This window comes from Dermacentor variabilis, chromosome 6 (genome assembly GCF_050947875.1).
Source record: "Dermacentor variabilis isolate Ectoservices chromosome 6, ASM5094787v1, whole genome shotgun sequence".
Taxonomy (NCBI): domain Eukaryota; kingdom Metazoa; phylum Arthropoda; class Arachnida; order Ixodida; family Ixodidae; genus Dermacentor; species Dermacentor variabilis.
The window spans coordinates 160,545,190-160,561,819 of NC_134573.1; the positions used below are offsets into that span (position 1 = coordinate 160,545,190).

At 44.4% G+C, this 16,630-nt stretch overlaps 1 protein-coding gene across 6 annotated transcripts in view; it reads left to right on the forward strand.

Annotated features, from left to right (window-relative positions):
* The window catches only part of LOC142585591 (protein FAM107B), a 189,018-nt gene extending 185,919 nt beyond the window's left edge, over window positions 1-3,099 (forward strand). For all 6 annotated transcript variants that reach the window (XM_075696470.1, XM_075696466.1, XM_075696467.1 and 3 more), the window contains one exon: window positions 2,605-3,099. In XM_075696470.1, coding sequence (XP_075552585.1) covers window positions 2,605-2,718 — 114 coding nt within the window. In that variant the 3' untranslated portion in view covers window positions 2,719-3,099. The remainder of the gene's footprint in view (window positions 1-2,604) is intronic.
* Window positions 3,100-16,630: the final 13,531 nt, after the last annotated feature.

Consider the following 16,630-nt stretch of genomic DNA (forward strand, 5'->3'; position numbering starts at 1 on the left):
CGGACGCCTTCAAAGTCCGTGACGTCATGGCGAACTGTTGCTGCCACTTCAAGGTGGCGTCGCCACCCACTGGTCTGGTTTTTTTTTCCTTGTTTCCTTTTTGTTGTTCGAGAAGAGTAATATAATAATATGGATCAACTTTATTATAGTCGTTGTTTAATGTCCCTTTAACGATTCTGCGCTCTTAACGGGAGCGCTCAAATGAACTTGTTCTGGTTAGCTAACAGGGTCAGGAGTGTGAAAGAGGGTGGGAAGTAAGCAAGCTAGGTCGGCATGTGCTCATTCGTTAAAAGCATTGCAGCAAAGCCCGCACCAGCTGCGCCCTGGTAGGCTGGCTTCACTGTTGCGGTAGCGAACATGCGGTGAAGCAAGCTTTTTTTTATGGAAGCGGGGCTTTCGGCATTTGGCGCATCTGCAGGTCCCATGTTTTTCCTGTGCATTTTAATGTCGACTGTATGACGATCTTCAAATATCGTTCGACTAATCCTAGTGCCGCGACTTCGTCCGTAGTGCAAGCACTTGAAGCACTTGTTCTTGCAGCATCATTGCATAGCATGATATTGAGGACAAGAGTGTTGTCTAAGTTGCAGAATTGCAGCATCACTTCTTGACTGGAATAGAGTTTTCACGGTCTCCAATAACGACGCGCGTGTGACTCATTTGAACTCAGAAACTGCTGTAAAAGATTTCTGGATTGGAACGCTCTCTTCAGCTGTGGATTTGCCTAGCGGAACACCATTGCTGTGCGGCAAAGTTTGCGTAAGCAATGTTACGTAGAACAATTACATCGCTGTTGCTGTGTCTCGCTTTGCTTTAGCTTATTCTACAACATTTAATATTCAAATCGGCAGACGAAGCTCGTCATTGTTGCTGCTAACCATTACCTCTGTGCAGGTGGCATTGTTATAACAAGAATTTTCGTCATGTGATTTCCTACAAGGTGCTGTCACAAAGTATAATTTAACTGGAATGGAATGTGGATTACTAAAGACATAATGTCACATCGTTAGTACTTTAATTCAATTAACAGGACTGAGTTAAACTGGCCCAACTATTTTCTCATTCAAATATGTGAAATGGAAAAATGTCAGCAGTGTTAAATAAATTTGCTGAATAATTTACAAATATTGAAGAAAAATTTCATCATTTCAGGAATAGCAATGCAGGAAGTTTCTAACATTAGCCATACAATGATAAATAATATTGTAGTTTTATGAGCTGAACATGACAGTAGAACAAGGACAGAATTGACACGTCATACATGGCTGTAACATGCATTAGTAGTATTTTGCAAAGACAGAAAACTCTAAAGAATTTATTAATGTTATATGAATTGTCATTTAATACATGTGTCACTATTGCCTGCTTTAAACACCCCTTCAGGATCAGATTACAAAATCTTTATATCTGTGTCTGCTTTCTCTATTGCAAGGTTTTTCTTTTTCTTTCACTCTGGTTGTTATTATAGGTAGACTGCACTTTTAGCCTGCTATCTGCATGTTGCATGATGGGTGCTACTGAGTGCAATGTTGCACAAGTGTTGCATGACTACTGTTCTTGTTTACCAGCATGATCAGACACAGTGCTAGATGAAGTGTTCATCTAGTGCACGGTTTGTTTTGCCATAGCTATGTAAAATGAGGGCCGTTAAACATACTGCACAATGGGGATAAAATGTTGTAACAATGACATTCATACTGTGCCAAGCATTAGTGAAACATAATCTTGTGAAAGTGAAGAATGAAAAGCATTACTCTGTGCATGTAGTATTTTCAATTCATCAATAGAAAACTTATTTAGTTATCGAAAATGCATGCTAACTCTTTACTGAGCAGTAATATAGTAGATGGTCCACTGCAGAATTTGCTGATTGAACTACTATGCTAGCTGAAAGTCTGAAATCTGCTGAAGCTACCATGAATGTGTTCTTAAAAGTTGAAGTCAATATCACCGGAACATTGTGGTCGTGGTTCTAATCTTTATACTTTGTGGAGTTTGCTGTTTACTTCGAACACGCTCAATGAAAAAAAAAAGTAATTTTGATAAAGCAAACAATACCTGCATAAGTCAAGCTATGGTGAACAAGGTGATATTCTAATGTAAATAGAGAGGGCTATTGGGCCATTTGCTGAGAATAAACCAGAGTGAAAAGCCTGTTACACAAGAAACCAACATATCAATACAGAAGGAATTGGTGCTAGTGACTGCATGAAAGTCTGTCATAAATCGCAAATTTAGTGCTGCATGAATAGCATTACAGCATCTGTAAATTGTTTGATGGGATGCAAGCATGAAGGATTTCGGCAGAACATCATTGAGCATGTGGCCTGAAAGGCTCGGTACCTATGGCACTTTGCTGTTCAGCACGTAGTCGTTTGTTTGATCCCCGGCTTCACGGAGCTGCATTCCAATGGGAGTAGAATGCAAACATGTACATATACTGTGCATTAGTGCGTGTGAATTCCCTCGACTATGTCGTCTCTAATAGATGCTGTGGTGCTTTGTAATGCTAAACCCCATTGGTCAATTACATTTGCCAGTCAATCGGTCAAGCTTTCCATTTTGCTGTGATGCTCATATCCTTCATTCCATTCCCTCTTGCAGCATGAAGAGTCTGAGGTGATCAAGACCGACCTGCCCAGCTCTGAAGAGTCAGAGTTCCTGCGGGTGCACGCCCGTGTCTGTTCCCACACATTGCCTGTTGACTCCAAGTCGTAGTTGCATTGGCCTGTCCTCCAGCAACCGCTGCTGCCGATGTCATATCTTGTCGAAAGACCACCCATGTACATAGTTCCCAATGTATTTTTTTTTTTGCCTTCCTTTATCGCTGGTCTTTATTAACAGACACATGAGAGCAGGTGGCCCAAGTGGGCCTCTGCAAGTCTATTTTTGTGCTTGACGAGCCTTTGTCATAGGATGAGCTTCAAGAGACACGACGCATAGCTACACCGCAGGCCGCAGTGTGGTGGTCCTAAGCTTGCAGTCATATTGTAGGTGTTATGCCTTTTTGAACCTGAAGAGAAAAAAAAATGCTGTTGACTAGTGTGTTTCACGAGTACCATTAAAGAGAAGCAAGGAGGTTTCTCTCTACCAACTGGTCTTCGTAGTCACTTGTCTTTGTCGACTGACAGAAGTATGGTTTGTCTTGATAGCCTCTAAAGGCCATGAAAAGGAATCTGAGGTTTGTTATCTTTCCTTCCAGTGCCTTTCTTACAGAGACTGGTAGATCTAAAGCAGTGTCGAGTTCTCCTAGTTGTGGGCATTTCCTTTGACCACAGATTAGCCTAAGGCGTGCTGTGACTGCATGCATATATCGTGCAGCAATGCAGGACTGCTGCGTGAATAGTTGCAAAGGGTAATCTTTCCTTGCAAGTATGGTTGGGGTGAGGGGTAGGGCTTAATTCCAGCTTCTATGCACATTATGATAGAACAACTATTTCAATTACTGTGCATAGAATTGTGCATCCTGTGTTTAGCTGCCAGTAAAATGTACTTGCAGATGTAAATTGACCTAAGAAGGTTACACTTATACCAGACTAGAAAAATAGCAAGACTATTTTTTTCTTGTCACCTATACGCTGGTGTGTGCAAGTACTCAAAATTTGAATATGAATCGCATATTAATCAAATGGCAAAGGTTATTCAACTTATATTTGATTTGAGAATTCACTATTTGAAGTTGTGAAATATTTGTCTGTGTACATGGGAGAGATAGCAGCACTTGGGTGTCGGGAGAAAGATTGATGCAAAAGGAAACAACACTTATAAGAAATATTGTGCAAGTAGATGTAGTTACTGTTCCCGGTGACTCTCCTGCTGCAAAGCAATGGTTGTTGCAAAAAGGAACCATTTCTTGAGCAAGTGAAAGGAGCAGACATTTCAGGCTATGGAGTCGTAGTTGTAGAAGATGCAAAGGCAATTTAATATTTAGCCAATCTTACCATGCATATTTGTATGATTTTAAAGTGATGTGTGGCACTGTGGAATAACAGCTTCTTGGATGAACACAACACACTTCGTGCTTCTGGTGACATGCTGTCCCATAGTATCATTGCTGTCATTGTTATGGTGTTCCAGATGCAATCATTTTTCAGTTTTCTCACCTACTAGCACCACTGTTGACTAGCTATGCAGTAGTGATTGGCACTTCATGTATGAGAGAATGTAGAACTGAAAACTAGGCGAGTGTACATGAGTGCAAAATCGCGGCTCGTTTTTTTACTGAAAGGCAAGGTAACTTATGCAAAACGTCTCTCACAAGTGGCACCTGGGAGTGAAAAACAAATTGTCAACGGCCTCGCCAAAACCATGCGAGCATACAACAGCTCACTGATGGGAAATATCATTAAGTCCCACAATATGTGCTGCGCAGATACGCATATTCTTTTTCAGTCAAGAAGATGAATGGCTGACTGACTTGGGCATCTCCCATCTACTCCCAAGTAGAATGCCTCTATTTGGTGTTTCTCTTCATGAAAGATGGGTGTCTGTGAACAGCAGTCTGCAGCCACAACCTGTGCAGTGGTCTGTAGAAGTGGTCTGCAGGTGGTCTGCACCTCCCACCATGTGGGAGCGTGCAGTTGAACAGGGACATATGTTTATTGAGCTTAACCTGCCACTTTGGCCGACTTGCGACTTGCCACAACATAATTGCACTCGCTTATAATCTAAATAAGCCTCTCCCATATTGAATGGACTTGACAAGACCTTTATTTCTTACTTCAATCAATCAATCAGTCAATTTTTATTATTACATAAAAGTACTTCCATGATAGAGGCATACAGAAGGAGGTTCCATGGTAAAAACTGAATTGAGACCTCCTGTTCATGGTTAACACGAAAGTTCCATTGGCAAGATACAGCAGCTCACTTGGTACAAATACAGAAATGACAAATAATGAAATACAGATATAAGTAAATGAAGATATTAATAGACAGCATTGTAGTGGCAGCAAGCAATATTGTGAAACTAGATAAAACTAACATGGAAGAGGAAGATCATCTTGAAATGTAAAAAAAAAAAAAACTTGACCTGTTGAACTACATAAGAATGGTAGGTCTAAAACGAAGATCGGGTGATACAGTACTGATACAATTTCGACCGGTTGATGTGGGTCCTCACCGCAAGAATCGGGAAACGAAGACAAAGGCGGGCATCGTGATAATGAAAAAAAAAAGTAGAAAGGGTAGTATTCACTTTATTGGTCCACGGCTCTTATCCACGTCTCAAGTGGTTCTGATCTAACACGGGTGCCAGGATGGCCTTAAATAACCCCTCTTTCCCTCGTTGAGGGAATCCACTGGCCAATTACAGACACCGAATCGTTCACCACCTCTATCACCCCTCGCTGGTCGTCAGTATGCTGACCGGGGTGCTAACGTCCTGAATAAGCTGCTCGGGGTGCTTATGTCTTCAACGAGCTGCTAATGTACACGGTGCACCTGTCTCCAACGGGTCACAATAGGGGACAGCTACCAGCCGGCAATGCTTTCACTCCCCCCCGACTGGAGTTCCCAACCAGGACCCTTTCATTGATAAGTGGCCACTTCTTGACAGTCGGGAGGGCGACACTGCTGTCTTGAAGTGAAGTGAATGATGAGGCGTGAACATCAACTGTGACGGCTGCGTGTGGCTGGTAGAGCAACCCCTTGTCGCCAGATGTAATAGTCGATGACTTCTTGGCAAACTTGGGTCAATCATAACTGTACACAGTGTCATATACATATCACATAACAATAAATTGCTCAGTTCATGGCAAAATCGAGTTTTATGACAAATGGTGATGTATTCTATGATGATATGGCTGCAAAGTGAACTGTCTGTATGCCTTAATTAGTGCGCATTTTGGGCAGAATGATGTTGTTATGCTGCGTGAAACGTATGGAGTTAGTGTTTGTTAGAGCTGATATGGGAATCGGCAACAATGAGATTTTGTCATATATTAGTTTGAAAAGAAAAGTGGCAGGGTTGTACTTGACAAGGGTGGCAACGTCCAGAATGTTATTAGCTTGTAGTAACTGTTTAGCATTGGCGGTGGGTAGACTCGACGTTAAAACGTCTAAAAATATTCAACATACTAAGATCATTTTTTTCAACTATTTGTATTCGATTCAGGAATTTTACTATTTGCATACCCTTCGCGCAGACACACTTAAAACTGAGGTGAGTGGAGCATGCTCTGCTGCTTTATTTGGTTGTGGCCACACTGAAAAGGATCGCGCGCTTATGTAAATGAAGTGATTGCGTAAAAGTGGACAGTGCTTGAATGCTTATGCTGTACATTAGCGATAATTGAGGGCCAAAATAAGCCCCATTTACACTTCTCATTCGGTTTGATCGAACATCATCTCATTAGCCAACAAATCAAATAAAATATAAAAATACATTTACAATTGCTACTTGTCAGAAGGAATACTGATTTTGGAATCTTATCACCACTGCATATTAGATTTCATTTTGGCCTGCTCTGATAACGTACATTTGCTCTGCGCTGATGAAGCAGTCCTCTACACAAGCATCATTTGGGAATAATTTAGGCTACCGTCGCATCCCTCAACAGTTACTGAAGTGTTCACTTGAGTTGAATCAGTTTTTCAATATATATTTGAAAAACAAGAATGCATTAAACGAGAATTCAGCTTTTTCTTTTAAACATTTTCATTTTTCCCAAGCTGTCTTACTGGTTTTCTAGTCGGTGCTTTGCTGTGCTACGCATAATATGGTAACCATTTTTGTGCGTTTAGGGGGAAAACAACTTTCGTGCTTGGGGAGAAAATATATAATTATCCTTATTAAGTCTTAGCGCCCAAGGCGCATTGCCGATTACACCACTGTGATGTCGATAGGTTTACAGTACTAAATTTTCCGGTGGAAAAATAAAGAAAAGTCAGAAATGCATGAAAAACGCATAGGATTATTTATTTGTTTTAGAATACGATGCACGAAATTCTTTTGAATGGCCGCGAGTTAGCCTCGGCCAGATGTTGCCAAAGTATGTGACGTACGTCATGAGAAGCCAAAAATTGCGGGAATTCCATGTGCTGCGGCCTGTCCACCTTCATGTAGTTTGATGGCGTGCTTAGCTATCTGCAAGTCGCGCTTGAAATATCGCAATGTACGATCCACGCGATCTGCCGTAATATTGTTTTGATGGGTATCTGGAACATTGATCAACATTTAGTGGCAAGAGCCGCTTATTTATTTTTTAACGATATTTTATGTATATGGTTTGGCGAAAATGTCGACGGCGAACATGGCTCTTACAGGCGACTTCCGCATCTGCGTTCAGCGTGATCCTCGCGCCTTCCCCGTCTCACTGCGATGGTCAACGTCGCCCTGTTGGTTCTACTTGTAAATTAAATGCGCCGCCGTTTCATGACTGGCCAGCGTACGGGCGTCGGCGTTCCACAAGCTGGATTTGTGCACGAAATTGGCTTTGGGAATCCAGCCCCCGAAGTGCGATTCTGCAGAATGGGGGGTTGTCAAAATTCCGCCACATTTTTTTTTTTCCTCCCGACTTGTGCGGTTGGCCCAACAGAGATTACATGATAGAAATTCGTAGCGTCTAGAACGGTGCTTCAGGTCATAGGGTACGCGAGGCCTCGCGAGACTTTCCGAGAGCAACACCTCGTAGTTAATGCGTGCACGCTTTTAGCCACGTCATCACGGGCGTGAACGCGCGACCCCTATACGTTTCAACGGGTGGCAACACGGTGACCATGTTTTCACCAAAGCATTGCTCTAGCTGGGAGTGTCGGTATGTGCTATTGCACTCCGAGCGCGCATGATGTTATCGATGATGTGCAGCCGGTGTTGTCCACAGCCCACTGCGAACAGGCGGCAGCGCCGCACACCCCGAACGGACGTTGCACCGCGGAGACGGATTCCTTGGGTTTTGCCGCAGCTCTGTGCAGTCACAGAGCCGTTCGAGTAATGGAAACATACAACAACACGGCGAGATGATTGCCGAGTTGCTTCGCGGACGTCAACGCGGAAGGTGCAGCAACCGGACGAACGCAAGAGAGAATCCGGAAGGATGCAGCCGATCTGTACTTGTTGCTTTTTTTGTGTGCCGCCCATACATCCTGTGCCATTCGCGGTATCGAACGCTAGGAAGGCTATTTCGTTTCCGCGTTGATGACCACTGGAACAACGACACCTCTTGGCGGTTGGCGGTGTACTTGGGACAATTTGTATAGATAGAGCAGCTGTCAAAATCACGCAGGCGAAGAGTTGCGGAAGAGAATCTTCACGTCAACGTTGCTGGTTTGAAATTTGGAAGTGCAATGCAACTACCTTCGAGCAACTGTTTCTTTCTGGAGACCATGAAGCAACTGCAGCATCAATTTTTTGCAGGAAACAGTACACGCGTTCTTCTTTGCACTTCTGATAGCGTTTTAGAATCGCTAATTCCGGATTCGGTGGCAACGGCGCACGTGACTGCGTAGGGAAATATATTCTTATTGTCAGGTTTATGCACTGTTACGAACGGCCTCCAAGGGTGCCGACCTACAAAATTTTCCCAGCCAGCTGCCGCTGCGGAGGTGGCGAGCTTCCGAGAAGCGACCGTGGAACCCTTCACCACCTGCTGCGGCGACTCGTATTGTAGGAGCGACGATGTGCCGCATCAACGCCCCCTCGGCGCCGCTATGACTAAACGCGGTCGGCGGACCATGTATTGTTAGTGGATTCGCCGTCGCCGTCACGGTTTGTTAGAAGCGGTGGAAATCCTAGGAGAAGATGTCTTGCGGCCGTCTCGCGGAGCTTAGAAGTCATGGACAGACACGGCGGCCATTGTCGGCAGGGTCAACATTGGGATCAAGAGGCGCCTGCTCGGGGCAGGACCCGTGTCTGCGAGAACCCTCTCACCTCGGTGTGGTCAGTGAAACCTGTGCGGAAGTGAGTGCGTAAACCCTCCCCCTCAAAGGCGCAGGGATCGGCTACGATGACTGTGGACGCTCCGTCTGGTCGAACGGCCGTTTTCCCTCACTTAAAGATCTAGGGAGGACAGAGTGTATGGATGGATGGATGGATGATTGTGGCTCAACCCTTTGAATCGGGCGGCGGCGGCGCGCGCCACCTAGCCTTTAATGGTTCTATATGCATGCATACCTATGTATTTACTCCTTTACTTTTGCGTTGATATTGTCCACCAATCAGATAGCCTCCGTTTAGTTATTTCTACCTGTTCAAAGTCTATTCTACTTTCACTGTCTTTAAAACCCAAGGCTTTGAATAGTTCCCCGTTAGATTCAACTGCAGGGTGAAGTTGTTTACAAGCAAGGATCACGTGTTCCGCCGTTTCCTCCTCCTCTCTACACGCCTCGCACACCAAATCTATCTCCTGGTATCTGGCTCGGTACGTTTTAGTCCTCAGTACACCTGTCCTGGCTTCGAACAACAATGAGCTTCCCTTAGAGTTATCGTAAATATTTTCTTTGGCTATTTCTTGCTTAAACGTCCTGTATGTCTCCAATGCCGATTTGGTTTGCGTGTGTACTCCACATACCCCTCTCTGCCTCCTTAACCTTTTTCTTGACAGATGATTCCTTACTTGTTCCCCCGCTACTGCCCAAGTATTTGCTTGTCAATTTTCTAGTTCGCTTCCTCCACCTCGTGTCAACATTCCTCGTGTATAAGTAACTGAAAACCTTCCTAGCCCACCGAATTTCCCCCATTTTTCTCAATCGCTCCGCAAATGCTATCTTGCTACTAGCCTCTCTGCCCTCGAAAGAAGACCATCCCAGATCCCCCTGCACTCCAAGATTTGGTGTCTTACCATGTGCTCCCAGAGCGAGCCTACCCACACCACGTTGCCTAATTTCCAACTGTTGCCGGGTCTCTGTTCTAATACATAGAACTGCATTGGCAAAAGTCAGGCCTGGTACCATTACCCCCTTCCATATCCCTCGTACTACCTCGTACCTATTGTAGTTCCACAGTGCCCTACTCTTCATAATCGCTGCACTTCTGTTACCTTTAGTCGTTAGATATTTTTCGTACTCTGTCAGATACTCAATGCCATTATTTATCCACACCCCAAGGTACTTGTATTTATCGACTATCTCCAGCGTGGCCTCCTGTATCTTATGCTCGCCGCAACTGTTATCATTAAAAATCATGACTGCTGATTTTTCTTTGCTAAACTTCAAGCCTAACCTGTCTCCTTCTGTACCACATATGTCCATTAATTCCTGCAGATCTTCTGCATTGTCAGCCATTAATACAATATCATCCGCGTACATCAGTCCTGGTAATGACTGTTCAATCAATTTTCCTTGCTTGAGAAATGATAGGTTGAAGCCGAGTCCGCTTTGCTGTATTTTGGCCTCTAGACCTTGTAGGTACAGCATAAACATCAGAGGTGACAATGGGCACCCCTGCTAAGCCCCCGCCGAATCATCACAGGCTCCGAAACCTGCTTTTCCCATTGTATAATCACTCGGTTACCTTTATAGATATCTTTTAAGAAATTGGTTACTCCATCTTGCACTCCTAAAGTTTCCAGAATGCCCCACAAGCCCTCTTGAAGTACACTGTCATAGGCTCCCTTGATGTCCAAAAAAGCCAGCCATAGGGGTCTGTGTTCCTTTTCAGCTATTTCAATGCACTGTGTTAGCGAGAACAGATTGTCTTCTAGCCTCCTATGCTTCCGGAACCCATACTGTAGCTCTCCAAGTACCCCCTCGTTCTCTACCCATGCCTGCAGTCTGTCCTTTATAATCTGCATAACCACCCTGTAAACCACTGACGTCACTGTTATAGGCCGGTAGTTATTTATGTCAGCTTTGTCCCCCTTTCCCTTATATATCATTCTCATCCTACTTAGCCTCCATTCGTCAGGTACTTTACCATCCACTAGCATTTTGCTCACCACCTCCCTCAATGCTTTCCTCAATGCTTTCCTCCCTCAAGAGCCGTTGGCGGCTCCTCAGTGTGCATTCCTCTTTCAGTCATGTTAGACTGATGAACTGTAACGTTCTCATGTAAATGCTGCAAATAAACCCATATTCCTCGTTCTCGATGAGGACAAGTCTCTCCCTTCAAAAACGTCCTCAGCGTGGATAAGTTGGACGACGGCATGGGCCAGCTACTATCTATTTCATGCCCGACCTCAAACATTACAGTACTCGTAATTTGTTCCTCAGTTTCTTTTCATGCTTTCCAGAGTGGCTCTTTACTGTCGCTAGTGGTATCGTTATTGTCGCTAAAACGTCCATGAAAGCTTGACGCGAGATGCGCGTCTTATTTGCCAATCTTAACGCTTCTGTCTAGCTTTTATTGTATAGTCCTAACTTCTATCGCGCGAAGCAGGTGATGGCCATAGGCATAACTCACTAAAAGCTCCCCGCAACACTTTGTGAATGTGCTAAACGTCCATTCCTGTGACGAGATAAATGCCCTCATGAACAGTTACATGGGCACAATGCTGTGATCGCGCTATACTTTAAAATACATAACCAGAGATGCGTTGCTTTGCATAACCGTGTTGCCTCGTTGAATATCCGCCACCATTTCTAAAGCGCCTTGACATCAAAGGAGCCTGCAAGAACTGCTGCCCGAACTTATTCACCACGTAATGCTATTTTGCCCGATTAATTTAGCATCCTGGTGCCTGATATGTGTCTAAAGGAACGAAAATGTAAACCCAGGAAGTTTCACAAAGTAATTGTGGCCCAAATAGGAGAACATGGATCAAAATTTGTGACGTCTCAGTGGCTTATTACAGGCGACCCTATCTACAGGCATATATGGCTTATTATTAAGCCACAGGTTTGTGGCGCGAAATTAAAAAAAGGAAAAGAAAGGAACATTGGCCAACATTTTCTCGGCCACTGTTCCACCTTTTCCTCTGCATATGAATGAAAATATGAGTTTTAAAAGAATATCTTATTAGTTAAAATATACTCAGCCTTTCCAGTCAGTGTCCCCTCTCCACAAGAGCACTAACGATAGCAGTTAGTCCAGCAGCCATGCCATACAACATTCCTCAAAGGCTTTGCTGTTCCTCCTCGCGTGCCTCAGTCCGAGCTGTTTGACGACACCATCGGCCCGTGGTGCCTATATAGAGTCACTAGAGAAGTGGCACTCTTGTTCTGCTGTGTAATATAAATCTTTATTATCTCAGTATGAAATCACCTGGCCGTCTCCCCGTGCCTTCTCGATCGGTATACGTATACGGGTCTTAAAGCGCGACCTCCAATTCGGCGGGAACGATACGGAACTCGGTATAGATATGCGGTGCGATTGTCGCGGATGGTGAGCACACTGCGAGTAATACGCTGGTCCGCGTTTGCTTGAAAGGTCGTGAAGCTTTGAAGGGGGACAGCAGAAACGGAAACACCGGCGACGGGACGAGATATATATTTGGTTCAGCAAGATTTTAAACTGCGGGAAGGAGACGGGACACGAGGAGAAACATAGACCCACACACAAAGCGCTTTGTGTGTGCGTCTGTGTTTCTCTTCGTGCCCCGTCTTCTTCGCGCAGCTTAAAATTTTGCTGAATCTATGAACGGGCTAGCCCAACAACGTGCCTTGCTTCAGTATATTTGATGCCGCGTCGCCTTTTTTTCGTTCATGCCCACCTATTATCCACCGAGACAGTATGCGATAACCACGACGAGGGGCGACCCCAACAGTAATATGAGATCTATCTTTCAGTCTAGTGGTTCGGAAACAAAGCTGCGCAATCTCATTAGTGCAGAGACTAGTCACTTACGGACGCCGCGGTCAACGGTTGACTTTACTGCTTGGCTTGCCAATATAGGTTTCGCAATAGTTCCGCATACCATGTCGATAGTACTAAAGCGACAATAACGTAAAAGCTATGTTTACGGCGTGGAGTTATCGAGTTAGCGCTTATACTTGGCGTCGCTAATTCGGTGCAGCGTAATTGTGACGTTAGCATCATCGCAATCAGCCTGATTAGATCGACTGCAGCGACGGCCTCTGCCAGAGGTCTCCATTCACCTATATATTGACCTTTTCTGCGTCAACGGAACCCACACTTTACCGACAAAGGTCTCAATCTCTCCCGTGGGATTATCTGCCGACTTCTGTCGCGCCTTCCTACGCTTGGTGTCCGTTCCTTGTACTCTAATCGAGGGCTGGTTGTGTATCCTGCAGCTGACGTGGCTTGTCATCGACTCGAAAGGGACGTCTTCAGAACACTCTCGACCACGTCGATTCGCTGAGCGAGGACGAGTTACGGAATTTCGTCGTCGTCATCCTACTAATCAACATCCCATTTTATATCCAAAGCAGGCTGAAGTGTGAATGCCTCTCTCGAGCGACATATATCCAGCCCCGAAAAAGATCCGTTTGTAAATAAAGGTGACATATCCCTCTATATATATAGATATCTCTGTCTCTTGGCGATTCCATGCATCACGTACATATGCCCATTACCCCCATCTAACCTTCGGCCGCCGTCGACGGCCTCTCCGTTCCCCTTGCACGTACTGTGTTACTCTAATAGGTTACCTGTTAACTATTTTATTCATTACATGGCATTCACTTTAGCCTGAGGCACGATATCAACTATCAGCGTTTGCTATCTGATCCACACTGCCGCCTTCTTATATGTTTATGTTATGGCTATCGTTTTTGGTTCGGTAACTGGTTGCGCTGTCCTCAGCTTACTCCTAATTATTTTCACATTTCACCTGATTTCGCGCTGATATCACGCGTACATACGTTGCACGGCAGCGTAATCTGACATGCATTATCAGGGTATGTAGAGAGCAGAAAGTGCAATACAGTACAGGTTTTCTGGCAAACACGGGATCATTGAAAAATAAATAAAGAATATAAAGAAGAAGAAGAAAACGTAATTACCTCCACCTATGAGCTACCGAAGGCTCATCTGTTCAAAGACATATGTGGCTCCCTGAAATAGTTAGCCGAATTGAATGAAAAACATAAAGCTCTGTAGCTTTGCAAAAAGTAAACTGCACATAAGACAGAGATTTAGAGCACTGTTCAACAAGGTTCTTTCGGTTGCCAAAAACTCCCCTCTCATTACTGGAGGAGACTTTAATGCTCCCTATCACACATGGGGATACACTTTGAACCCAAAGAAGGGAGAGGAGCTATGGAGTCTTGCCATGGATCTAGGGTTATGCTTGATTACTGATCCGGCGTATCCCACCCGTTGTGGCACGTCCACAAGCAGGAACACCACACCAGATCTTACTTTTGTAAACAACTCAAGAGGAGCCAATTGGGAAAATTCAAACATGCATCTCGGCAGCGATCATTACATCATACACATAACCATACGCATACTGAGTCAGGAAACTAGAATATTCAAATTCACTGATTGGGATCAGTTTAGGAAAATCATGGCGAACAGAAGGAAAGTGCATGCAGCCTTTAGGTGCCGAGCAGGAGCCCCTTCAGACATGGGTCATCCAGCTCAGAGAGGACGTCAAAGAGGCCACTAAAGAAATCAGGACATAGGGAAATATTGAGGCTATGGACAGCGGGCTGGCGCATCTGATTGAGGCCAAACGGGCTGCATTACAGAGATGGAAAACGGAAAGGTTTAACAGAAGGCTACGAAAAAAAAATAGCGCAATTAAACAGATGAATTGATGATCACTCGAAGACCCTCGTGAAGCAACAGCGGGATGAGATTTGTAACTCGGCTGATGGTAGACTCAAACATGGAGGTGCTGGAACCTCCTCAAGCACTTGCTCAACGAAAATGAAACAGCTACAGCTAAGTTGCTTCATCAAGAGAGCCAAGATAAAACACAGAAGGATATCATGGATAGTTTCGCAGCCAAATATATCCCACATAAACAACCAAACGAAGGAGACGAGAGCCCCGAATATACGGGAGGCATATGTGAAGAACTTGACCGGGACTTCACTGAGAGGGAAGTGAGGGCTGCTCTTCACAGTCTTAATAGTGGATCGGCGGCTGGACCTGACGGAATAACTAACAAGATATTAATAAATCTAGATGATGAGTCAATTCTTATCTAACTGATCATTCCAATGAATGATGGAGAAAAGAGGTACACTCAGAGGAATGGAGGGGGGCCAATACTATTCTCATACCAAAGCCAGGCTAACAACTCACTCTGGACAACCTCCGTCCTATTTCCTTAACGTCATGTCTAGGCAAAGCTATGGAACATGTTATCCTAAATCGGCTCACGTAATACGTTGAGCAGAACGAGATCCTCCCATACAACTTCATGGGCTTTCGTCCCGCGCTGTCAACTCAGGATGCTATGCTGCTGATCAAACACCAAATTATACAAGCCAGCCCATCGCATACGAAAGCTCTTTTGGGATTGGATGTGGAAAAAGCTTTTGATCGTATAAAGCATAAGGCAATACTTGACGTTCTCTCGGAGATGGGGTTAGGTAAGAGACTTCTTTAATATGATTAAGGACGTTCTTAGAAACAGAACTGCACAACTCATGCTGGGAGAGCTTAAATCAGAAGCTAAGAATTTGGGAAATAGGGGCACTCCACAAGGGACTGTGCTCTCATCCATGCTATTCAATTTAGCAATGCCCAAGGTTGCAAGAAACCTGGAGAAAATTGAGGGTATACATTATGTGGTATATGCCGACGACATAACCTATGGAGTGCCAAGGGTAATGTAGGACAGACAGAGACCAGATTACAGGAAATTTTATGTTGTAGAGAACACATTTAAAGACATGGGGTTGAAATGCTCGGCAGCCAAATCAGAACTCTTGGTCATTAAACATTGCAGAAAAGGTCTTAAACCAAGAGGTTACATTCCGGAAGATGAGCCAAGAGTGTGCTTATACACTAATGAAGGATCCGCATTCAGGTTAGTTGAAAAAATCGAAGTTCTTGGGTATCACATAGAAGGAGACAATGCTAACTATAGAACAAAAATTAAATTATGGGGTTTTACGTGCCAAAACCACTTTCTGATTATGAGGCACGCCGTAGTGGAGGACTTCGGAAATTTCGACTACGTGGGGTTCTTTAACGTGCACCTAAATCTAAGTACACGGGTGTTTTCGCATTTCGCCCCCATCGAAATGCGGCCGCCGTGGCCGGGATTCGATCTCGCGACCTCGTGCTCAGCAGCCTAACACAATAGCCACTGAGCAACCACGGCGGGTAAACTATAGAACAATACAGCATATCTCGAATAAAACAGATGAATTCATTAGGTTACTAAGGAGAATTACCAATAGACACATAGGCTTAGGAGAAGACAGCGCTTTGACACTAATACACGCCTTTGCTCTAGCTCTGTCACTTCACTTATGTGGCTGGATTATTCAAATGGAAGCATGCAGAACCTAACAAACTTAATGTGACGCTCAGGAAGCTTGTTAAAGTAGCCCGATACCCAGTAACGCTGCAATCGACAAACTCGTGAGTCTAGGGGTGCACAACACAATGGAAGAAATATCGGAGGCTAATTATTAACAGCTAGCGCAACACGAAAGATTGACAAAAAACAGGAGCTGGCAGGAACATATTACAGGCGATAGGTGTAGAGTTGAAAATAGCAAGGAGCCCAATAAAGGCTCAAGTTGAATTAAGGACTGAAGTTAGGAACAAGATCAGAACCAATTAACCCTCTCCCCAGAAACATATGCATCCAGAATATAATATCTAAAG